This window comes from Oncorhynchus mykiss, chromosome 13, assembly GCF_057628025.1.
Source record: "Oncorhynchus mykiss isolate SJ-2025 chromosome 13, ASM5762802v1, whole genome shotgun sequence".
NCBI classification, from domain to species: Eukaryota; Metazoa; Chordata; class Actinopteri; order Salmoniformes; family Salmonidae; genus Oncorhynchus; species Oncorhynchus mykiss.
In genome coordinates, this window is record NC_143034.1 from 66,119,486 (window position 1) to 66,143,372 (window position 23,887).

A 23,887-nucleotide genomic window follows, 5' to 3' on the forward strand; every position below is an offset into this window, starting at 1 on the left:
CCACCACTGTGACCTGTAAGCTGTCTTTGGTTGGCCCTCGCTTCATACTCGTCGCCAAACCCACTGGCTACAGGTTATCTACCAGTCTCTGCTAGGTAAAGCCCTGCCTTATCTCAGCTCACTGGTCACCATAGCAGCACCCACTCATAGCACGCTCTACAGCAGGTATATCTCACTGGTCGCCCCCCAAAACCAATTCCTCCTTTGGTCGTCTTTCCTTCCAGTTCACTGCTGGCTTGCTTCTGAAGCTAAGCAGGGTTGGTCCTAGTCAGTTCCTGGATGGGAGACCAGATGCGGCTGGATGTGGTGTTGGAGGGCCAGTAGGAGGCGGCACTCTGGTCTAAAAAAATATCCCAATGCTCCAGGGCAGTTATTGGGGACACTGCCCTGTGTAGGGTGCTGTCTTTCGGATGGGACGTTAAACGGGTGTCCTGACTCTGAGGTCATTAAAGATCCCATGGCACTTATCGTAAGAGTAGTGGTGTTAACCCCGGTGTCCTGGCTAAATTCCCAATCTGGCCCTCAAATCATCACGGTCACCTAATAATCCCCAGTTTACAATTGGCTCATTCATCTCCCTCCCCTGTAACTATTTCCCAGGTCGTTGCTGCAAATGAGAATGTGTTCTCAGTCAACTTATCTGGTAAAATAACGGATAAATAAAATAAATGACTGGAATGAACTGCAAAAATCTTTGAAGCTGGAGACTCACAAATCCCTCACTGGCTTTAAGCACCAGCTGTCAGAGCAGCTCACAGATCACTGCACCTGTACATAGCCCATCTACCTACCTCATCCCCATACTGTATCTATCTTGCTCCTTTGCACCCCAGTATCTACTTGCACATTCATCTTCTGCACATCTACCATTCCAGTGTTTAATTGCTATATTGTAGTTACTTTGCCACCATGGACTGTTTATTGCCTTAACTAATTTGCACTCACTGTATATAGACTTGTTTTTTTTGTTCTACTGTATTATTGATGTTTTGTTTATTCCATGTATAACTGTTGTGTCGAATTGCTATGCTTTATCTTGGCCAGGTCGCAGTTGCAAATGAGAACTTGTTCTCAACTAGCCTACCTGGTTAAATAAAGGTGAAATAAAATAAAAAGAGGATCTGAACTCAGCTTGTTCTACAACCTTCCGACAGCTGCCTGACAATCTATGGATTATGCTTAATGTGCAGACCTATCATTCAATGTATGAATGCAATTATTGTAAACCATTGTCAAAACTGATCCAATGCTGATCCTTTTGACTTAATTTTTTAAAAACTTAAATTAACAATACAATTTACAAAGTCAATAAACAGCTAGTGTACAAACAAATAACCATGCAAAAAAACATTGTGTTTTGTTTACAATTTAGGCCAATGACGAAATGTCGAATGCGCCGGAAAAGAAACCCCATTTGTTAGGGTCGTCGCGTCACTGGCAGTCATAAACCGTACCTATTTCTAGAATTTATCTTATTAAAATCTCATTTTAAACGTAACCTTAACCACACTGCTCACCTTGAATTGAGATCCAAATGCTCGTTTTTGCTTTTACAATACAGCTATCTAGCTAGTGGAAACCTAATTTGAATGAAGGATCAACTTCTTACTGTAGCTAGCAACTAATTTCTAACTGATTTTTTAGAGAAGAAGAATCGGTCAGTGTTTTCTTTAAATATCGAGGAGCTGATTAGCACAGTTGTGAACTTGTACATGTGATCAGTTCCAGGATTACTCGCTTGATTGGCAAACAAAGACCATCTTGCAAGTTAGCGTGCTTGACGCTGATAGTATAGTACCAGCCAACGCCCGGTAGTAACCGTCGCTGTCTAGCTGTTAGGCTTTTTCGTCTCGCACCGTGCTCATATTGAAAATATTCATTATACAATTAAAACAAGAGAAGGCATACGAGGACTGACTAAGGCTACTGCTGTCAAATGAACTGTCTGTCGGACCTCCCCATAAGTGACATAGGGAAGTGTGGGTAAGTGCATCATCTAACTAGCTTGCTAGCATTACACTTGTTGCCGGTATCTGTCAAATTACAAGGGCAATTAACGTTATAAAGTTCCGTTCCCACTGTGGTGTATAGATTTTACTGTTTTTACTGTAGGTATTCTGTTTGTTAGCAATGAATGCACAATCATGACCCTATTGACAATTTGATTGTGCCAGTCAATGATGGACCGCCTTAGCTGAGAGTCTGAGATAAACGAATGTATGATGCACTCTCCTGCAGTAAGTGGAGTGGATGTCCGAGCCTCGGGTCACTGTGGGGCAAGATGAGGCAGGGGCCGGGAGAGGGGAGAAAGAAGCTAAATCGGCACCACTGAAACAGCCCTCCAATGAAGCCTCCAGGCCTGGACAGCTGGGGTTAGTACCTCTGATGACCCTCACAACAGTCTTCCTGCTTTCAGAACAGTTCCATTATACTTAGTAGTGCACTAATGAGCACTGCTGGCTTGGTTTTGATGCACCCGCCATAGTAGCTGGAACCGTGCTGGAAAAGACAATGTGACAATGTGTCAGCGCCTGTACAGTTTGGGTTGACACGGATGTGTAAGAAGGGTATAACACACAATTATTTTTCACAGGCTGCCCCCAGGCTCTCAGCTCCCTTCTACTGAACCGAGCCCCTCCCCGTCTGCTGAAGGAAGCGGCTTGCTGTCGTTGCCGTGGGAGATGGTGGCTCGCATCGCCTCGCACCTCCCGGCACAGTGTGTCATCACGGTCCTGCCACAGGTGTGTGTCAGTGGACAGCGTCATACCTTTCTTGGATGCCGATCTGTTTCTGCTTGATAACAGATCTGTTTCCCTTGATGACAGAGTTGGCTAATGCCATAAAAGACTGGAAACCATGCTAGGCTAGGGACATTTGAGAAAATAAATGTTTGAGGGCGGTACTGGGCTGTCATGACCTGGTTACACATCCATCATAGCTGCTGGAAAGGATCTTGAGAAAATACAATTTCCAAGCCAGCCTAGTACTATTCAGGCCAGTCCTATAGTGTGAATCAGGTCCATGTCTCTCCCTCTACAGGTGTGTCACGCCCTGGGAAATGTGGGTAAGGACAGCACGGCGTGGCAGTTGCGGGCACGCAGGCTAACTGGCCCCAGAGCTTCCTTCCCTGTGGGGCCACGAGATGGCTTCGACTGGCCCTCGGCCTGCCTGGAGATGGAGGAGCTGATCGCTTGCTGGACGGGCCAGGGGGAGAGGGCTGCCAGGGAAGCCGAGCAGGCAGAGCGGGAGAGAGAGGTGGAGAGGGTCCAGGAGAGGGAAAGGGATAGAGAGGCCCTGGCAGAGGAAGGGATTGGAGAGTGGGAGGAGGTGGAAGAGGGCAGACCCCAAGTGGATGAAGGGGTAGATGAAGTGGGTTTTCAAGTGGAGGGCGTGATGGCGGTAGCGTGGGATAGGGAGGAGTTGATGGAGGAGGGAGAGATGCCGCAAGATAGGGAAGGGGATCTACCGATGGGAGTTGGGGAGGGAGAGGAGAGGCAGGAGGCTGCAGCCGAGGCCATGATAGAGGAGGAGAGAGATGATGAACAAGGTGTCCTGGAGGCCATCGAAGTGGAGGAGAGAGTGGGAGTTTTGGCGGATAGAGACGGTCAAGATAACATAGCGGGCCCGAGATTGGGAAGCGAGGGGGAGAGAAACAGGTCCAGCCGCGCTCCCAGTCCTCCCCCAGCCCTGGAGCGCCTCTCCCTCCCCTCGGGTCACATCGCTGAGGTCAACTCGGTCCTCTTGGTAGGGGGCGACGGGGCGTTGTGTGCCTCAGGCTCACGTGACAGGAACGTGAACCTGTGGGACCTACGGGACGGGGGCTCCACGGGCAGGCTGCTCCATACACTGGGGGGCCAGGGCCTCTTCAGCACCCACAAAGGCTGGGTCTGGTGCCTGGCGGCCCGGGGACCCCTGCTGGCCTCGGGCTCCTTCGACAGCACAGTGAGGCTATGGGACCTGGGGGCCCAAGGAGCTGAGAGAGGCCTAATCAGGGCCCGGGCTGCCGTGCTCTGCCTGGCCCTCCCCCAGAAGGACGTGCTGCTGGCCGGCACCTACGACAAGAAGGTCAGCGTCTACGACACAAGAGGTGAGTGATTCATAAGATGGGTACTTGTAGTCTCTGTTCTATTAAATTAGATTATATCAGTCAATAAAAGTGAACACAAACAATACTAATGGTTATCGTATAGAAATAGACTTACTGAGGGGTAATTGGACTAAGGACCTTTACCTGTTCTAGTAATTTATATTTCTATGTGTTATCCTTTGGTTGGCCAAATGAACTGCCCATTCAGAATATATCATCTGATTAGAGCAAATCCAGAAACTATCAATAGGTTTATGGAATTTGACAGACTAACATTGTCAGATGTCGCTGGATGATGAGGTCATGATCTGTCTGCACTGCAGTGGCGGAGCCTCTGGTAAAGAGCCTGCGTCTCCATAGCAACGCGGTGCTGTGCCTGGTAGCGGACGAGCAGTACATCCTTTCTGGGAGTAAAGACCGCACTGTGGTCATCTACGACCGAAGAGCTGGGAAAACCCTACAGAAACTACAGGTACAAACCCGCATACATACACACAGTATAAGAATATTATTATATTTAGGGTTGCAAAGGGAGGGTATATTACTGGAGACTTTCAAAGTATTTTTGGGTACTTCAAGTCATCACAGGTATGTGTAGACACAGATATAAAAATTAATACTGTTATTTATATATAATAATATACATACAGTACCAGTCAAAGGTTTGAACACACCTATTCATTCCATGTTTTTTCTTTATTTTTACTATTTTCTACATTGTAAACTAATAGTGAAGACCTCAAAACTATGAAATAACACATGGAATCATGTCGTAACCAAAAAAGTGTAAAACAAATCAAAATATATTTTAAATTTGAGATTCTTCAAAGTAGCCAGCATTTGCCTTGACAGCTTTGCACACTCTTGGCATTCTCTCAACCAGCTTCAGCTGGAATGCTTTTCCAACAGTCTTGAAGGAGTTCCCACATATGCTGGGCACTTGATGGCTGCTTTTCCTTCACTCTGCGATCCAACTTATGTCAAACCATATCAATTGGGTTGAGGTCGGGTGATTGTGGAGGCCAGGTCATCTGATGCAGCACTCCGTCACTCTCCCTGGTCAAATAGCCCTTACACAGCCTGGAGGTGTGTTTTGGGTCGTTGTCCTGTTGAAAAACAAATGATAGTCCCACTAAGCGCAAACTAGATGGGATGGCGTATCGCTGCCGAATGCCATGGTAGCCATGTTTAACTTCTTATGGATCAAATCCCTTTAGCGGGATCGATTTTTGACAACATCCGGTGAAATGGCAGAGCGCCAAATTCAATTACTATAAATATTAAACTTTCATGAAATAACACATGCAATAAGCCAAATTAAAGCTACACTTGTTGTTAATCCAACCAACGTGTCAGATTTCAAAAAGGCTTTACCGCGAAAGCAAACCATGCTATTATCTGAGGACAGCACCCCATCAAACAAAGACCGACAATCATAATTCAACCCGGTAGGCGTGACACGAAACTCAAAAGTAAAGATATAATTCATGCCTTACCTTTGACAAGCTTCTTCTGTTGGCACTCCAATATGTCCCATAAACATCACAAATGGTCCTTTTTTGTTTGATTAATTCCGTCGTTTTATATCCAAAATGTCAATTTATTTGGCCCTTTTGATCCAGAAAAACACCAGTTCCAACTCGTGCAACATGACTACAAAATATCTCATAAGTTACCTGTAATCTTTGTCCAAACATTTCAAACAACTTTCCTAATATAACTTTAGGTATTTTTTTAATGTAAATAATCAATACAATTTAAGACAGGATAAACTGTGTTCAATACTGGAGGAAAACAAAGTGGAGTGAGCTTTTCAGGTCACACGCCTCTATCAAACAGTACACTTCACTCGACCCAAAACAAAACCTAAAACCTGACCTAAAACAAATTCCTGGATGGTTTGTCCTCGGGGTTTCACCTGCCAAATAACTTCTGTTATACTCACAGACAACATTCAAACAGTTTTAGAAACTTCAGTGTTTTCTATCCAAATCTACTAATAATATGCATATCCTAGCTTCTGGGCCTGAGTAGCAGGCAGTTTACTTTGGGCATGCTTTTCATCCGGACGTGAAAATACCGCCCCCTAGCCTTAAGTTTTAAGTGTACCTTGAATTCTAAATAAATGACTGACAGTGTCACCAGCAAAGCACCATTACACCACCACCTCCATGCTTCACGATGGGAACCACACATGCAGAGATCATCCGTTCACCTACTCTGCGTCTCACGAAGACACAGCGGTTAGACTCATTTGGGCTCATAGGACCAAAGGACAGATTTCCACTAGTCTAATGTCCATTGCTCGTGTTTCTTGGCCCAAGCAATGCTCTTCTTCTTATTGGTATCCTTCAGTAGTGGTTTCTTTGCAGCAATTTGACCATGAAGGCCTGATTCACACAGTCTCCTATGAACAGATGCTGTTGAGATGTGTCTGTTACTTGAACTCTGAAGAATTATTTGGGCTGCAATCTGAGGTGCAGTTAACACTAATGAATTTATCCTCTGCAGCAGAGGTAACTCTGGGTCTTCCTTTCCTGTGGCAGTCCTCATGAGAGCCAGTTTCATCATAGTGCTTGATGGTTTTTGTGACTGCACTTGAAGAAACTTTCAAAGTTCTTGAAATGTTCCGTATTGACTGACCTGCATGTCTTTAAAGAAATTATGGACTGTAATTTCTCTTTGGTTATTTGAGCTGTTCTTGCCATAATATGGACTTGATCTTTTACCAAATAGGACCATCTTCTGTATACCATCTCTACCTTGTTACAACACTACTGATTGGCTCATTAAGAAGGAAAGAAATTCCACAAATGAACTTTGAACAAGGCACACATGTTAATTGAAATGCATTCCAGGTGACTTCATGAAGCTGTTTCAGAGAATGCCATGAGTGTGTAAAGCTCTCATCAAGGCAAAGGGTGGCTACTTTGAAGAATCTCAAATACATTTGGATTTTTTTAATACTTGTTTTGGTTACTACATGATTCCGTATGTATTATTTCATAGTTATGATGTATTCACTATTATTCTACAATGTAGAAAATATTAAAAATAAAGAAAAACCCTTTACTGAGTAGGTGTGTCCAAACTTATTTGTTTGTTTTTAATCCCATCATTCAGCTACCCTCAACCCCTCCCATCTATATCTGAAGACCATCCAGTTTGATTTCTATTTGCCATATGTTTTTAACTGTGCTGTTTCACAAAAGTTCTGAACCTATATACATTTTACAGGTACATATGATTTGACATTAGCTATCTTGTTGTTTTTAGTCCCACCCTTCAGCTCCACTCAATCCCTCCCATCTATCTCTTAACTCTGTCCATATAGTTTTCAACTGTGCTGTGATGTTTCACAAAAGTTCTGAACCTTTCTGTTATCATAGTTTCTACAGATTGTAAATTAAAGATTTTTTACTAAAAGTATTATATTGTTGATCGATTGACTATAACTCCTCAAACCACCCAGCAGTGCTATTTGCAGAGTTAGCTCCAGGTAAACTTTTTTTCAGCCATTCCTGAACCTGCGACCAAAAACAAGCTACATGTGGATAGTACCAAAACAAGTGATCTAAAGATTCTCTCTCGTCACAGCAACATCTACAGAGCTGGAATGGTTGAATCCCCCATATATTTAACATTCTATGGGTTGCAAGACGTTTGTATAATAGTTAAAACATTCTACATTTTGAATCCGGTGTCGTTTTGCATATCAGTTCATAAACCACGTGTACATCGCAAATCTCTGTCACAGCTGTCAAGTTTTTGGTCCTTAAACTGGTATACTTTATTTATTAAAATGTTCTTTAACTCATTTTGGTCTTTAATGCAGGGCCGACAGACAAGTTCCTTCATTTCTCACCCTTCTGCTTGTGCTGTTTTGTCTTATTTGGTTCAACAGTGACAGGATTTGGCAAGTTGGCACAAACAGATCCAGGACCAGGCTATAATATGTTAGTATGTGTGTCTTCATTCTGGTTTGTCTTCTCTCTTCCCAGCTGGGCTCCTACCTGCTGTCAATGTGCTACAGTGACAGTGAGGTGTGGGCGGGGGACAACCGGGGCATTCTCCATGCCTTCTCCATGCAGGCCGGTTTCTTCAAGCCCCTCTCCCAGTTCGACGTGGGACACACCTCACTGGTCACTGGCATCCACAGGTCCCCTGGGAGCCTCTACACCTGCTCCGCTGACCGCACCATCAAGGTACGTCCTGTTAGCCTGGTTAAACCAGTCTGAATGCTGTGAAACAATGGTGGGCATGGCATTCTTTCTGGTTTATGCCAGGCATACACTACACGATTTTGCCATGAATTCGCCACGTTTTTGCTGTCCCAGAATAATTTTCACGATCGGGGTGAAATCGTATTAATTTGGACTCATGTAGTTTGTTTGAGCGGGTCAAGGACTCACCAATGATTGCTGTTCCGTTCTCCAGACCCCTGTCGGAGGACCCAATCAATTTTGACGTCAGAAATGTTGATTGTGTATCTTGTAGTATGAGCAGTGCTACAACGCGATTGGGCGAGGACGGCTGCCAATAGCCAGAGCATTCAGTATGTGAGACCGAAAGCAACAGCGACATGGACCGTGGTGATGTTTTACATGGCTCGGTGCCCCGGTTGGGCGGAGTTTGATTATTTCCGACCATTCCATTGGTCCTTAAGTGAAATCTCCACCCACCTGGGAGTGGCCAGGCCCCTGCAAAACAAATTCCATAAATATTATATCTGCGTCCTACCATGACAGAAACCAAAAAGAGAATTTCATATTAAGTCCATATTCTGGGCCTCAGTTTCTGCACATAATAATGTGCACACTTGTAAAGCAGCTCACTGTTTGCGCGTCAGCATTTTCTTCCTACGACAACCGAGAAACGCAGGGTTGGGTCAGTTAAGGAATCATCGAGTAATGTGAGCACCCACGTCCCGGGGTTGAGGATGGGTGGAATAAAAGAACGGGTCCAAGTTAAGATTTAGAACCTGTGTGGTGTAAGCCCAGTATTAGTCAGGCTTACACCCTGGAGCCCACGACAATACAATGTCTTTATTGTCCATCTGAGGATGGTTCTTTTTCTTTGGTCTCACCGTACAATAATTGTTTGAACATGTGTAGTAATATCTATTCAGCTCTGTTGTAATGGTGTTCTGTTTGGGGGTTTTAAATGCATGGTTAGGCTACTTTATTGTCCTCAAAGAGGAAAATCATTTTCACTGCCCATTCGGTTACAAACAACATTAAACCATTATCAAAGAGCGTGTGCATTGATGACATGAATGAACACATCCATGTTTCTTCAATCCCTGTTCCTATCTTATCAACCATTCATCTTCCAGGTGCACCTCCCCTGTGCCCCTCCAAGGACGCTGTGCACACTGCACCACCAGGCAGGCGTCAATGGGGTGAGTCTCTCGCATCACATTTTTCCTTTTGAGATTCTGATGGCTGATAGCCTCTCTCCTTAGCCTCCTACCTTGATCTGATTGAAGAAAGATCTGTTTTACTCTCGCTCGGTCTCTGTTCCTCTCTCCTCTCTTTCGCTCGGTCTCTGTTCCTCTCTCCTCTCTTTCGCTCGGTCTCTGTTCCTCTCTCCTCTCTCTCGCTCGGTCTCTGTTCCTCTCTCTCGCTCGGTCTCTGTTCCTCTCTCCTCTCTCTCGCTCGGTCTCTGTTCCTCTCTCCTCTCTCTCGCTCGGTCTCTGTTCTTCTCTGTCCTCTTTCTGTCTCTGTAGTTGAGTGTCGAAGCAGGAGTGCTGGCGATCGCGTCAGGAGAAATGTGTGTGGAGGTGTGGAGGGCCAGGAGGTGAGGGGGGCCACACCCACCCTAATCTACTTACGTTCCTGAAGTGATGCAAGATGACTGACGTATAATGGTCTGTCATTTAAATGATCTACTTTCTCATACTGTATGCTGTGAGAATGTTGCCGTGAAGGACCAGTGCTCTTAGCTTTACCCCAAAAACTATATACAAGCCAAACATATTTAGTGTGTCTGTGTGATTCCCGTGTATTTTATCAAAGAAAATAAGAAAATAACACACAAAGGCTTCCTTAACTAATGTACAGAAATGTAAAAGAAAAGGCCTAAGATAATAGCACTTCATGGTATAGTGTAGTTCTGTCTGTGAGTCCCTGTGTTGTTGACCCAGCACTCGTTCAAACGATTTCACATAAACTGAATTTGGGAGTTAATTTGAGGCACAGCACTACTGAAGGGTTTTAAACACTTGTACATGATTTGATTTTTCATTGGCCTGATTTTAGCTTGTTAATTAAAATGAGGACATTCCGCCACCAGCATTCCAGACAGTTGGTCTCTAGAAAACAGATTAAGTATTTTTCTCTGACAATTGAAACAGATTCGGAAACACAATGGAAAGAATGATTCAAGTCGTTCTGACACACTGATTGTAAAGTATTTTGGTCTAACTGTCATAATGTGTGTAGTGGCGTTCTTATACTCAGTACCACAGCACTTGTTTGTCAATTACACTGTTTTGAGTTCTTCCTCTTTGTCATTCTCTCTTAGGGTAACTACTTTACCAACTCTTAACGTTTTTATTTAATTCTGCACTGTTGAGGAAAGCGCTGTACTGTTACACACGTGACAAAATAAACTTTGATTTGAATCTGTAGTGTCCCAGCATCAACCTCGCTCAACTGGCTCATTTGAGTGCAAAACCCAATAGTACTGCATTGTTCACTAATTATTTGTTACAAGTTTTTTTTATTACACACACTGATAGTCTGAGGCAACAGTGTCTGTCCTTAGCAACAATCAATCTCCATGACAACTCCTTATCTGCAACCCTTCTTCACCTGCTGCAAGATAGTCCTCTGACTGCATAAAAATACCCAAATGATTCAGATTTTGTAAATATGCTTTTGTGAATATGCGATGTGTGATTTCTTTTGTTATGAATAAAATGTTTACACTCAATCAATTCATTGTTTACCAGTGTACCCTGTGGTTCTGTAATGTCAAGAAGAAGATGTGAACAGTTTGCTCCTTTTGTTATTGAGACATTCTGGACTGCAAGCCACATGCTGAAGTTACAGCATGACCAATACTGTACCAACCAGTCAGTTTATGCTTTAGCCAACATGTTAATGTCTTGTCTGGCATGTTGAAGTAGGACATGTTGAAGTAGGACATGATGAAGTAGCCTGGCATCAAAACGTTTCACTGTTGTTGATGATGAAGCACTGTTGAATGCAGCACCAGAGAGCGGTGTCCCGGGGCAGCCTTTCTACAGCAGGACACAGGTCTTCTTGTCTTTGAAGGGGTTGGAGGAGGCAGAGATGCCGGTGAGGAGGGGGTCACTGCGACTGTGCTCCTGACAGTACTGCACCAGCTGGGCAGCTGCTGTGGAGATCTGGGAGGAAGAAGTAAGGAACAGCCATAACTTAAAGCTTGTCTCAAAGCTGAGGTTATTGTACATTCAGAAGAAAGGTGATGCCCAATACAGAGTTATTGATGTGTCCTAAGACGAGTGTGGGGGTAAGTTCACATTTTCCTTGATCCGTTCTGCATCAGACTGCTCTGCACTGCTCCCACAATTTATCTTATTTTTGATTCATCAAATGAAAGTATTGATCAACAAAATTGTCATTCTCCAAATTAATTTGAAATTCTACTTCCAACTAATTCATTACACACAGGCTACTTTAGTGTACTCTCACCTTGATCCTCTCCATGCTTGCCTCCACTCGTAGTTGTTCCACAGTCCTCCGTGCCTGCATCACACTGTTATTGCTGCACACCCTCCCTGACATCTCCTCCTCCAGAGAGACTCCCACTTTTAGTCCCAGACAGCAAGCTGAAACTCCACCTCTTTCCACTCCAAAGTGAGAGAAATAAATTAATGGAATTGCAATCAATTGTTGAGTTGAAAATGTTAAACCTGCCGAACACACAGAAACCTGTTCCACCTCCAAATATGGATTTAGATTTGAAATAATAATGTGAAAGTTGCTGTTATACTCTAACACTAGGCTATGTGAGCCTACGTCCAACCGAGGTCCCAATTTCTGTCAGTGGCATCCGTGCTTCTACACCTGCATTGCTTGCTGTTTGGGATTTTAGGATGGGTTTCTGTACAGCACTTTGAGATATCAGCTGATGTACGAAGGGCTATATAAATCCATTTGATTTGATCTGGCCTCCCTTTTAACCTCTGGTCTCCCCCTCTGCTCTTTGTGGTTAGTGTGGAGGCCACTTCAAAGCTGCTGTGATGTGTGTCAGGTTTAAAGGTTACACACACAGTCCTGGAAATGTCACATCAACATCACACATCCCTCACTGATAATAAAAGAGACTGTGTGAGTGAGATTAATGTTGACACACATAATGATAAGCATAGGAAGGATGCATACAGAAGACAATCTTTCACCAGAATGCGTTGCTACGTTTGAACCTTTGCGCTTTCCGTAATTGTTTCGTGTGCTACATGGGGAATGTCAGAGCTCTAGACCTGTGGTGTGTTGCTAATGTTTTGCGTGTCTTTATACAATGATACCTTTTTAGTTTCAGCATTCTCTAATTCAAAAAACGTTATGTTGCTTCATTTGTCAGTGGGTGTAATTGTTTTTAAGCCAATAGAGAATGGATAGCTAGCTAGCTAGCTGCTAGCTAGTTGCAAGCCAGGCAGTCCGCAGGCATTGGAGTGTTAGTTGCTAACTAACGTCTGCTATACTTTGATTAGAATGCTGTCTCTATAAGTTGCTACTAAGCACAATACAAGGCAGGATCCTAATATTGTTGCTTGCCACCAGCTATACAGTAGAATCAGAATCGTTCAGGGAGTTGACAGTTGATTTAGCTAGCTACTGAAGAGAGTTGACTGTTGATTTAAGGAGTTGATAATGGTGCTGACACTTTGCAAACCTTTTCAACATGAACTACAGGATTCCAGCGGTCAGATCATTTTGCTTGTAGCTATTCTAGGTTGAAAGCCACTAAAACGATCTTTGCATACACTTAGGTAACATTAATGTTCAGCACTCTTTATGCAACCGTTGCATACCTTTTTGATTTGTTTCCTTGTGTTTGACAGACGGCATGGCGGAACAACACGCCCCCTTCGTGGCCATGGATGCGGTGCTGATGCCCAGCACGGCCCTCCCAGACGACATGCCCCGTATCAAGGGCTATGACTTCAACCAGGGAGTGGACCACCATGCCCTGCTCCAGTCCTTCCTCACCACAGGCTTCCAGGCTAGCAGTGTGGCCCATGCCATACAGGAGATCAACAGGATGGTGAGACTCACTGGAGGCCATCTAGCCTGGAATCCTAACTGATATGCTCAGTAAAACTATGGTGAAACGGAGCATAAAAGGTTGTATTCCAGGCTAGATGATATCCATCTCTAGAGGTTAGGGAGTTCAGATGCCTTCTCAGAGCCTGGTCCCAGATCTCTTTGTGTTGTCTTGACAACTCACAATGACCATAGGAGTTGACAACACAGCACAAACAGATCTGGGAGCAGGCTAGTGTTGTCATTGGGTCAGAGGATGTCCCGCTCTGTGTAGGAGTTGATCTACTAGGTACAGATCTAGAATCAGCTGACCTAAGATCAGTGTACAGGAGGGAACTACGGATCCTACTCCAAACATCCCAGGACGTATAAGGGGATAAGAGGCCTAGTAATTGGGGATGTGGAGAGTTATGTTAGCATCCAAGTTGTTGCCATTTATGTAGACATAAGACATTCCTTGTCTGATTCTAGGCTTTGCTTTTTGAGGGATTGGGAGAGGAATAAGAAGAGGGAGAAATGTTTAAAGCCCTTTATTAGAGAGAGCTTTTATCATACTGAATGTGGTCTATATTTCTCTCCTTCTGTCATCTATTTATAACCACAGATTGAGAAGCGTCTGGAGCCGCTGGAGGAAGAGGAAGGATGCGGCTCCTCCCTTTCCCATTCGGGCTGTACCATCTTCCTGGGGTACACCTCCAACCTCATCAGCTCTGGAGTGAGGGAGTCCATCCGCTACCTGGCACAGCACAAAATGGTACAGTCCTATAAAACATCCCACACTCGTGTGTCAAATTCCAGTCCTCCAGCACTGTGTCTGCTGGCTGTCATTCCTCACTTGTACTTGATCTACTTGATCAATGAAGGTGTTTGATTAGTTGGAGCTGCCCCCACCTGGTTATCTAGGTCTTAATTGGACACCTATGGAAAATAAAAACCAGCAGAGACTGCAGACCTCCAGGAATGAAGTTTGACACCCCTACAACATAAACACTCACTTCAAGATGCCAGTGCATATAGGTGATCGTATACACTAGTAAAATGCTACATGTGTTTGTGGGCCTTCCCAACAGGTGGACGTGATAGTGACTACAGCGGGGGGAGTCGAGGAGGATTTCATCAAGTGTCTGGCCCCCACCTACCTGGGGGAGTTCAGCCTGTCTGGCAAGGAGCTGAGACAGAGAGGCATCAACAGGTAGAGCACTATCACCTCTACTATGGATCGCAGATCATAATACAATTGAGCAATAAGGCACGAGGCGGTGTGGTATGGCCAATATACCACGGCTAAGGGCTGTTCTTATGAATGATGCAACGCGGAGTGCCTAGATACAGCCCTTAGCCGTGGTATATTGACCATATTTAAAAATGTATATATTTTTTTATAATAGTAATAATTTCACCTTTATTTAACCAGGTAGGCCAGTTGAGAACAAGTTCTCATTTACATCTATGACCTGGCCAAGATAAAGCAAAGCAGTGCGACAAAAACAACAGAGGTACACATGGGATAAACAAACGTACAGTCAATAACACAATAGAAAAATCTATGTACAGTGTGTGCAAATGTAGTAAATAGGCCAGAGACGAAATAATTACAATTTAGCATTAACACTGGAGTGATAGATGTGCAGAAGATGATGTGCAAGTAGAGATACTGGGGTGCAAAAGAGCAAAAATATATATAAATTGCAATATGGGGATGTGCTATTTACAGATGGGCTGTGTACAGTGATCGGTAAGTTGCTCTGACAGCCGATGCTCTACGTTAGAGAGGGAGATATAAATCCAGCTTCCGTGATTTTTGCAGTTCGTTCCAGTCATTGGCAGCAGAGAACTGGAAGGAAAGGTGGCCAAAGCAGGTGTTGGCTTTGGGGATGACCAGTGAAATATACCTGCTGGAGCGCGTGCTATGGGTGGGTGTTGCTATGGTGACCAGTGAGCTGAGATAAGGCGGGGCTTTACCTAGCAAAGACTTATAGATGACCTGGAGCCAGTGGGTTTGGCGACAAATATGTAGTGCGGGCCAGCCAACGAGAGCATACAGGTCACAGTGGTGGGTAGTATATGGGGCTTTGGTGACAAAACGGGTGGCACTGTGATAGACTGCATCCAATTTGCTGTGTGTTGGAGGCTATTTTGTAAAGTACATCGCCAAAGTCAAGGATTGGTAGGATAGTCAGTTTTACGAGGGTATGTTTGGCAGCATGAGTGAAGGAGGCTTTGTTGCGAAATAGGAAGCTGATTCTAGATTTAATTTTGGATTGGAGATGTTTAATGTGAGTCTAGAAGGAGAGTTTACAGTCTAACCAGACACCTAGAATATGTGGACAACTACAAATACCTAAGTCAGAACCGTCCAGCTTAGTGATGCTAGTCGGGCGGGTGGGTGCAGGCAGCAATCGGTTGAAGAGCATGTATTTAGTTTTACTAGCATTTGGAGGCCACGTAAGGAGAGTTGTATGGCACTGAAGCTCGTTTGGAGGTTTTAAGTGTCCAAAGAAGGGCCAGAAGTATACAGAATGGTGTCGTCTGCTTAGAGGTGGATCAGAGAATCACCAGCAGCGAGAGCGACATCATTGATATAAAGATAAGAGTCGGCCCGAGAATTGAACACTGTGGCACCCCCATAGAGACTGCCAGAGATCCGGACAACAGGCCCTCCGATTAGACACACTGAACTCTATCTGAGAAGTAGTTGGTGAAGCAGGCGAGGCAGCCATTTGAGAAGCCAAGGCTATTGAGTCTGCCGATAAGAATGCGGTGATTGACAGTCGAAAGCCTTGGCCAGGTCGATGAATACGGCTGCACAGTACTGTCTTTTATTGATGGCTGTTATATCGTTTAGGACCTTGAGCGTGGCTGAGGTGCACCCATGACCAGTTCGGAAACCAGATTGCATAGTGGAGAAGGTATGGTGGGATTCGAATGGTCGGTGATCTGTTTGTTAACTTGGCTTTTGAAGATTTTAGAAAGGCAGGGCAGGATGGATATAGGTCTATAAACAGTTTGGGTCTAGAGTGTCTCTCCCTTTGAATAGGGGGATGACCGCGGCAGTTTTCCAATCTTTGGGGATCGCAGACTTCACGAAAGAGAGGTTGAACAGGCTAGTTATAGGGGTTGCAACAATTTCGGTGGATCATTTTAGAGGTTCCAGATTGTCTAGCCCAGCTGATTTGTAGGGATCCAGATTTGTCAGCTCTTTCAGAACATCAGCTGTCTGGATTTGGGTGAAGGAGAAGTGGGGTGGGGGGCTTGGGCAAGTTTCTGCGGGGGAAACAGAGCTGTTGGCCAGGGTAGGGGTAGCAAGGTGGAAAGCATGGCCTGCTGTAGAAAAATGCTTATTGGAATGATCGATTATCGTAGATTTATCGATGGTGAGTGTTTCCTAGCCTCAGTGCAGTGGGCAGCTGGGAGGAGGTGCTCTTATTCTCCATGGACTTTAGTGTCCCAAAACCTTTTGGAATTAGTGCTGCAGGATGCAAATTTCAATTAGGAAAGTTAAGGCTAGCTTTTTCAAACTCAATGTGTATAATGGTTCCTAACTTCCCTGAAAAGTTGCATATCGCTGGGGCTATTCGATGCTAATGCAGTACGCCACAGGATGTTTTTGTGCTGGTCAAGTGCAGTCAAGTCTGGGGTGAACCAAGGGCTATACCTGTTCTTCGTTCTACATTTTTTTGAGTGGGGCATGCTTATTTAAGATGGTGAGGAAAGCACTTTTAAATAGCGACCAGGCATCCTCTACTGACCGGATGAGGTCAATATCCTTCCAGGATACCTGGGCCAGGTCGATTAGAAAGGCCTGCTCGCTGAAGTGTTTTAGGGAGCGTTTGACAGTGATGAGGGGTGGTCGTTTGACCACGGACCCATTACGGACGCAGGCAATGAGACCGTGATCGCTGAGATCCTGGTTGAAGACAGCATAGGTGTGTTTAGAGGGCAAGTTGGTCAGGATGATATCTATGAGAGTGCCCATGGTTACGGATTTAGGGTTATACCTGGTAGGTTCCTTGATAATTTGTGTGAGATTGAGGGCATCTAGCTTAGATTGTAGGACGGCCGGGGTGTTAAGCATATCCCAGTTTAGGTCACCTAACAGTACGAACTCTGGGGGGCAATCAATTCACATATAGTGTCCAGGGCACAGCTGGGGGCTGAGGGGGGTCTATAACAAGCGGGAACGGTGAGAGACTTATTTCTGGAAAGGTAGATTTTTAAAAGTAGAAGCTATAATTCTTTGGGCACAGACCTGGACAGTATGACAGAACTCTTCAGGCTATCTCTACAGTAGATTGCAACTCCGCCCCCTTTGGCAGTTCTATCTTGTCGGAAAATGTTGTAGTTGGGGATGGAAATTTCAGAATTTTTGGTGGGCTTTCTAAGCCAGGATTCAGACATGGCTAGGACATCAGGGTTGGCGGAGTGTGCTAAAGCAGTGAATAAAACAAACTTAGGGAGGAGGCTTCTGATGTTAACATGCATGAAACCATGGCTTTTACGGTTACAGAAATCAACAAATGAGAGCGCCTGGGGAGTAGGTGTGATTCTGGGGGCTACAGAGCCTGGGTTAACCTCTACATCACCAGAGGAAGGGAGGAGTAGGATAAGGGTACGGCCGAAGGCTATAAGAACTGGTCGTCTAGTGTGTTGGGAACGGAGAATAAAAGGAGCAGATTTCAGGGCATGTTAGAATAGATTCATGGCATAATGTACAGAGAAGGGCATGGTAGGATGTGAGTACAGTGGAGGTAAACCTAGGCATTGAGTGATGATGAGAGCGGTTGTGTCTCTGGTGGCACATGTTAAGCCAGGTGAGGTCTCCGCATGTGTGGGGCTGGGACAAAAGAGCTATCTAAGGCATGTTGGGCGGGGCTGGGGCCTCTACAGTTAAATAAGACAATCATAACTAACCGAAATGGCAGTAGAAAAGGCTTATTGACATTAGGGAGAGGCATGTGTATCTGAGTGATCATAGGGTCCAATGAGCAGCAATAGGTGAGTCAGGGAGCCATTCGGTAGTCGCTACTACACTTGGTGAGCTGGAGACACGGCGATTCAGAAAGCTAGCAGATGGTCTTCAGCGGCATCGCAACGGAAAAGCCTGTTGAAACCACCTCGGACGATTACGTCTGCAGACCAGTTGTAATGGATCAAGCGGTGCTCCGTGTCGGCAAAAAGGGGCCAGGCCAATTGACAAAGTAAGCATTGTAGCCCAATAATTAGCTGGTAGACCTCTTCGGTGCTTGCTTCGGGACAGAGGCGTTAGCCAGTAGTAGCCACTCGGTTGCAGCTAGCTAGCTCCGGTGTAATGATCCAGAGCTTGCGGCAGGAATCCGGTGATCTGGTAGAGAAAAAGTCTGATATGTTCTGGGTTGATATCGCGCTGTGCAGACTGGCAGGGATTGACCGAGCTGAAGCTGGCTGGTGTCTGAGTTAACGGTGAAGAGGGTTCAAACCACCCAGTTGTTATTATTGTAGGTGCTGTCTAATACACTAAATTGTCACTAATCTTTTCTCTCTTTTCTCCTCTCTCCGCTGTCGCTCTCTTTCTAGGATAGGTAACCTCCTGGTACCTAATGATAACTACTGTAAGTTTGAGGACTGGCTGATGCCCATTCTGGACCAGATGGTGCAGGAGCAGAAAGATGAGGTGAGCTAATTTAACCCTTTGTACAGGAAATGTCATCTTCCGTGTCTGGGTTGTATTCATTGGGGTAAAATGTATCAAAAAAGTTTATCATCCTGGTGTTGCTGGTATTGTCACATTCATTTGACCTTTGACCTCTTAACCCTTTAGGGCACCCACTGGACCCCGTCCAAGATGATCCACCGTCTGGGCAAAGAGATCAACAACCCAGAGTCTGTCTACTACTGGGCCTATAAGGTGAGGACTGGAGGGGCTTACTGTTCTCATCAGCCTGTCCTTGATATAGAACAGGTGATATCAGTGGAATGAATTGAAACCAGTGCTCTTTGCCCTATCTCTCCATTTGTGAAGTATCTTTATCATTCCCCTCTCTAAACTCACCAGTATAATGTACAGTAGGGGGCTCAAGCCCCTCATTGGCCTCACCTTACACTATCACAATGACCTCTACAAGGTTAACGGATCATAATATTATTGTTCATATTTGTTGCTGTATCAGTTGTTTGTGGGTACTGTCTAATATACTAAATTGTCGTGCACATTTTCTCTCTCTGCCTCCCTCCCTCCCTGAAGCCCTCATTGAGTTACAATAGGCTGTGTTCATATAATCAATAGATTTTCAACCTCTGTTGCAGAATGACATCCCAGTGTTCAGCCCTGCTCTGACAGATGGATCCATTGGGGACATGATCTATTTCCACTCATATAAAAACCCTGGGCTGGTGCTGGATATAGTAGATGGTAAGAGAGAGAGAGGAGACATGAGGACTGGGGTTCTGTCTGTGTACATTCCAATTTTTGTAATCCATGGCGATTTACCGAAGCAATTAGGAATAAATGCCTTGCTCAAGGGCACATTGACCGATTTCTCACCTTGTCGTGTCAGGGATTCAAATCTTTTGGTTACTGGCCCAAAGCTCAAACCGCTAGGCTAGCTGCTGCCAGTTCTTTCCTTTGGTGATGTGAGACCACACACTTGCCTTGCTTTACATTGTAAATACAGTTGGAGTCATTAAAACTGGTTTTTCAACCACTCCACAAATTTCTTGTTAACAAACTATAGTTTTGGCAAGTCGGTTAGGACATCTACTTTGTGCATGACACAAGTACTTTTTCCAACAATTGTTTACAGACACATTATTTCACTTATAATTCACTATCACAATTCCTGTGGGTCAGAAGTTTACATACACTAAGTTGACTGTGCCTTTAAACAGCTTGGAAAATTCCAGAAAATTATGTCATGGCTTTAGAAGCTTGTGATTGGCTAATTTACATAATTTGAGTGAATTGGAGGTGTACCTGTGGATGTATTTCAAGGCCTATCTTCAAACTCAGTGCCTCTTTGCTTGACATCATGGGAAAATCAAAAGAAATCAGCCAAGACCTCAGAAAACAATTGTCGACCTCAACAAGTCTGGTTAATCCTTAGGAGCAATTTCCAAACCCCTGAAGGAAGCACGTTCATCTGTACAAACAATAGTACGCACGCCGCCGTCTCCTAGAGATGAACGTACTTTGGTGTAAAAAGTGCAAATCAATCCCAGAACTACAGCAAAGGACCTTGTGAAGATGCTGGAGGAAACGGATACAAAAGTATCTATATCCACAGTAAAATGAGTCCTATAGCGACATAACCTGAAAAACCTCTCAGCAAGGAAGAAGCCACTGCTCCTAAACAACCATAAAAAAAGCCAGACTATGGTTTGCAACTGCACAAGGGGACAAAGATTGTACTTTTTGGAGAAATGTCCTCTGGTCTGATGAAACAAAAATAGAACTGTTTGGCCATAATGACCATCGTTATGTTTGGAGGAAAAAGGGGGAGGCTTGCAAGCCGAAGAACACCATCCCCACCGTGAAGCACGGGGGTGGCAGCATGATGTTGTGGGGGTGCTTTGCAACAGGAGAGACTGGTGCACTTCACTAAATAGATGGCAGATGTAGACACGGATGTCCCATGGCATGGTATGCAAAATGGGTCAACTCTGAGCACCTCCACCTACCAAACGCTCCGGCATTCAAGTCCTGAGTGAGGATGGAGAATTGTGGATATATTGAGGCAACATCTCAAGACATCAGTCAGGAAGTTAAAGCTTGGTCGCAAATGGTTCTTCCAAATGGACAATTAAGCCCAAGCATACTTCCAAAGTTGTGGCAAAACGGATTCAGGACAACAAAGTCAAGGTATTGGAGTGGCCATCACAAAGCCCTGACCTCAATCCTATAGAAAATTTGTGGGCAGAACTGAAAAAGCATGTGCGAGCAAGGAGGCCTACAAACTTGACTCCGTTACACCAGCGCTCTCAGGAGGAATGGGCCAAAATTCACCCAACTTATTGGAAGTTGGGAAGGCTACCTGAAACGTTTGTCCCAAGTTAAATAATTTAAAGGCAATGCTACCAAATACTAATTGAGTGTATGTGAACTTCTGACCCACTGGGAATTTGATTTAAATTAAATAAAAGCTAAAATGAATCATTCTCTCTACTAATATTCTGACATTTCACATTCTTAAAATAAAGTGGTGATCCTAACTGACCTAAGACAGGAAATTTTTACTTGGATTAAATGTCAGGAATTGTGAAACTGAGTTTAAATGTATTTGGCTAAGGTGTATGTAAACTTCCGACTTCTACTGTACATATCTCATCCATCACAAACTTGCCACTTGGTGACATTCATTCCAGATATCTATGCATTCAATAGTATGTGTCACTGTTTTGGTGCTTGGTTTTGTAGTTGAAGGGTGGTGTGCTTGGTTTTGTAGTTGAAGGATGGTGTGCTTGGTTTTGTAGTTGAAGGGTTGTGTGCTTGGTTTTGTAGTTGAAGGGTGGTATGTAATGTATTGTGCTGATAACACGGTCTGTGTTGTAGATATCCGCAGGTTGAACAGCAAGGCAGTGTTTGCCAAACGGACAGGGATGATTATTCTGGGTGGGGGCCTGGTCAAACACCATATAGCCAATGCCAATCTGATGGTAAGTAACTACTATTACTACAACTATAAAATGTTCTCTATGATCATATTCCTTAATTATAATGTTGGTGTAAATGATGAACTGTTCAATTCACCTATTTTCCTATCATTTTGTTCTGTCGCAACTCACCAGTTAGAAAGTTGACGTGCTTAGCAGTGTTGGTAGTAAATTACATGTAGTAATGTAAGTACATTTTGCAGTAGCTTGGTGGTAGTTGAACTACATTAAAATATTGGTAGTGTTTCCAGTAGTTAATGACTTTTCTGCCATGTAGTGGTGTAGCGAACTACTGTTCTTACCATTTGTAGTCCAGAACATTTCAGATTGAGATATTATAGTTTATCATGTAGTAGTTTGGATGTAGTGAACTACTTTTTCAAAGTAGTTGATAGCTTGGTAAACTATATTTTCAGAGTAGCTTCCCCAACACAGGTGCTTAGCAACCTTAACTAACCAACCAGGTCAAACCATTTTATTATAATGTAACCCCCCCTCCCTCCTCAGAGGAATGGAGCGGACTATGCAGTGTTTGTGAACACTGGGCAGGAGTTTGATGGTTCCGATTCAGGGGCCAGGCCTGATGAGGCAGTGTCTTGGGGGAAGATCCGCATGGATGCCAAGCCAGTCAAGGTAACTCACCAGCTATCTTATCCCCAGTCTGAAGGTTAATGGATGGAATAGAAAATAATCTAACTTATTTGGCCATCCGAAGATGGAAATGTGCTTTTGGCCTCACCTTATGCTAATATAGATGAAGTGAAAGTGTAACTTGGGGTCAAGCAGGAGAGCAGCGCCCCCAGAACTCTTGATAGATGCATTAGATCGACCAAAGATAAAACACAAACTCACGTTGAACCTTTTCCAATGGCTCTTTCCATTCCCATCTCCAGAGATTTCTCTTAGAGATCTGTATGTTTGGGCTTCTGTTTCCTTTCTGTGTTTTGTTTCTCTCTCCAGGTGTACGCTGATGCTTCCATAGTCTTCCCACTGCTGGTAGCTGAGACGTTTGCCCACCATGCTGACAAGCTGATTCCTGACAAGAAAGAATAACCAAACTAACCAAGGTGTTCCCACTCCACACTTAAAGGAATAATCCACAAAGAAACACGTTTTTTGTTTCATTAGTCAACTGTTGATACAGCCCCAAAATGTTTTGCATGTCAGCAATCAAGTTTTCAAGATATAGACCTTTCAGAAGGTTAGTTCACTTGCCTCATCATGATGATGCATCATATGACAGTGATCTGTCTCTGCGTCTATTTTTAGACATGATGTTCTGTTTACGGACTTCTCTCGCCATTTTTTCTGAAATAACTATTTGCTACGGGGTACATTTCGCGTAAGTGTTTTTGTTGTTGAATGACGTGAATTGCCATGTACCAATGAGTTGTGTGTGTGTATGCGTGCATACTGGCACGTTTGAGAATGACATTGCTGAGTGAGACATTACTATATGGTAAACTTATAAGATATGTTATTTTAAGTTAGTGAGAGGGTCTCTTTAGGGGAGCATGCACTGTTATTCAAAGAAATGCTTACTGAGGTTAAATGTATTTATTTATTACCTAGTACCTACTCATGTATATCTCAGTAAATTAATAAAAACAACCTCAATGTTTCCATTATTACAGAATAAAACATCTGATGTTGTCTTACTACCTCTTGTTTTCTTCTCCCAAAAATGTTCGGCAATACTTGAAATGACCATAAGGGGTCTCCCCTGCCTCACCCACTTTGGGCACGCACATATACAATAGTCCTTGACCGCAACTCTTCCAGCTACAGTGCATATCATCTCTGACAGTGATCTGGAGGCATTAGCTACCATTGTGTACATGGATGTACTTGCCAATCAGTCAGAATGTTTATACTTTACATGAATCAGCATCATGTGAGCAAATCTACAGCTGAGTACAGG

The 23,887-nt window shown here is 44.2% G+C and overlaps 3 protein-coding genes across 3 annotated transcripts; 2 read left to right on the top strand and 1 right to left on the bottom strand.

Moving 5' to 3' along the window:
- The first annotated feature begins 1,371 nt into the window (after nucleotides 1–1,371).
- Nucleotides 1,372–11,027, top strand: LOC110538917 (F-box/WD repeat-containing protein 9). The gene is made up of 8 exons (XM_036939022.2): nucleotides 1,372–1,983; nucleotides 2,239–2,372; nucleotides 2,594–2,741; nucleotides 3,040–4,087; nucleotides 4,411–4,559; nucleotides 8,089–8,292; nucleotides 9,423–9,488; nucleotides 9,816–11,027. The coding sequence occupies exons 2-8, from the start codon at nucleotides 2,251–2,253 to the stop codon at nucleotides 9,888–9,890; spliced, it is 1,812 nt and encodes a 603-aa protein (XP_036794917.2). The 5' UTR covers nucleotides 1,372–1,983; nucleotides 2,239–2,250; the 3' UTR covers nucleotides 9,891–11,027.
- Nucleotides 10,794–14,075, bottom strand: LOC149978975 (guanine nucleotide-binding protein G(I)/G(S)/G(O) subunit gamma-12-like). Its single transcript, XM_090197254.1, has 2 exons — nucleotides 11,767–14,075; nucleotides 10,794–11,459 (listed from the first exon to the last, which is right to left on the bottom strand). The coding sequence occupies exons 1-2, from the start codon at nucleotides 11,857–11,859 to the stop codon at nucleotides 11,334–11,336; spliced, it is 219 nt and encodes a 72-aa protein (XP_090053380.1). The 5' UTR covers nucleotides 11,860–14,075; the 3' UTR covers nucleotides 10,794–11,333.
- LOC149978976 (deoxyhypusine synthase-like) lies at nucleotides 12,505–23,624 on the top strand. Its single transcript, XM_090197253.1, has 10 exons — nucleotides 12,505–12,562; nucleotides 13,140–13,342; nucleotides 13,946–14,095; nucleotides 14,412–14,533; nucleotides 18,895–18,991; nucleotides 19,139–19,225; nucleotides 19,624–19,729; nucleotides 21,866–21,969; nucleotides 22,474–22,599; nucleotides 22,927–23,624. The coding sequence occupies exons 2-10, from the start codon at nucleotides 13,145–13,147 to the stop codon at nucleotides 23,017–23,019; spliced, it is 1,083 nt and encodes a 360-aa protein (XP_090053379.1). The 5' UTR covers nucleotides 12,505–12,562; nucleotides 13,140–13,144; the 3' UTR covers nucleotides 23,020–23,624.
- The last annotated feature ends 263 nt before the right edge of the window (nucleotides 23,625–23,887 follow it).

Bases quoted from the DNA above. Each gene is read 5' to 3' on its own strand.
- LOC149978975 (XM_090197254.1), bottom strand. From the start codon at position 11,859: ATGTCAGGGAGGGTGTGCAGCAATAACAGTGTGATGCAGGCACGGAGG. The intron at 11,460-11,766 runs GTGAGAGTACAC...TCTTCCTCCCAG, and splicing joins CAAGCATGGAGAGGATCAAG to ATCTCCACAGCAGCTGCCCA.
- LOC149978976 (XM_090197253.1), top strand. From the start codon at position 13,145: ATGGCGGAACAACACGCCCCCTTCGTGGCCATGGATGCGGTGCTGATG. The intron at 18,992-19,138 runs GTGAGCTAATTT...TTAACCCTTTAG, and splicing joins TGCAGGAGCAGAAAGATGAG to GGCACCCACTGGACCCCGTC. The intron at 19,226-19,623 runs GTGAGGACTGGA...CCTCTGTTGCAG, and splicing joins TCTACTACTGGGCCTATAAG to AATGACATCCCAGTGTTCAG.
- LOC110538917 (XM_036939022.2), top strand. From the start codon at position 2,251: ATGTCCGAGCCTCGGGTCACTGTGGGGCAAGATGAGGCAGGGGCCGGG. The intron at 8,293-9,422 runs GTACGTCCTGTT...TTCATCTTCCAG, and splicing joins CCGCTGACCGCACCATCAAG to GTGCACCTCCCCTGTGCCCC. The intron at 9,489-9,815 runs GTGAGTCTCTCG...CTGTCTCTGTAG, and splicing joins ACCAGGCAGGCGTCAATGGG to TTGAGTGTCGAAGCAGGAGT.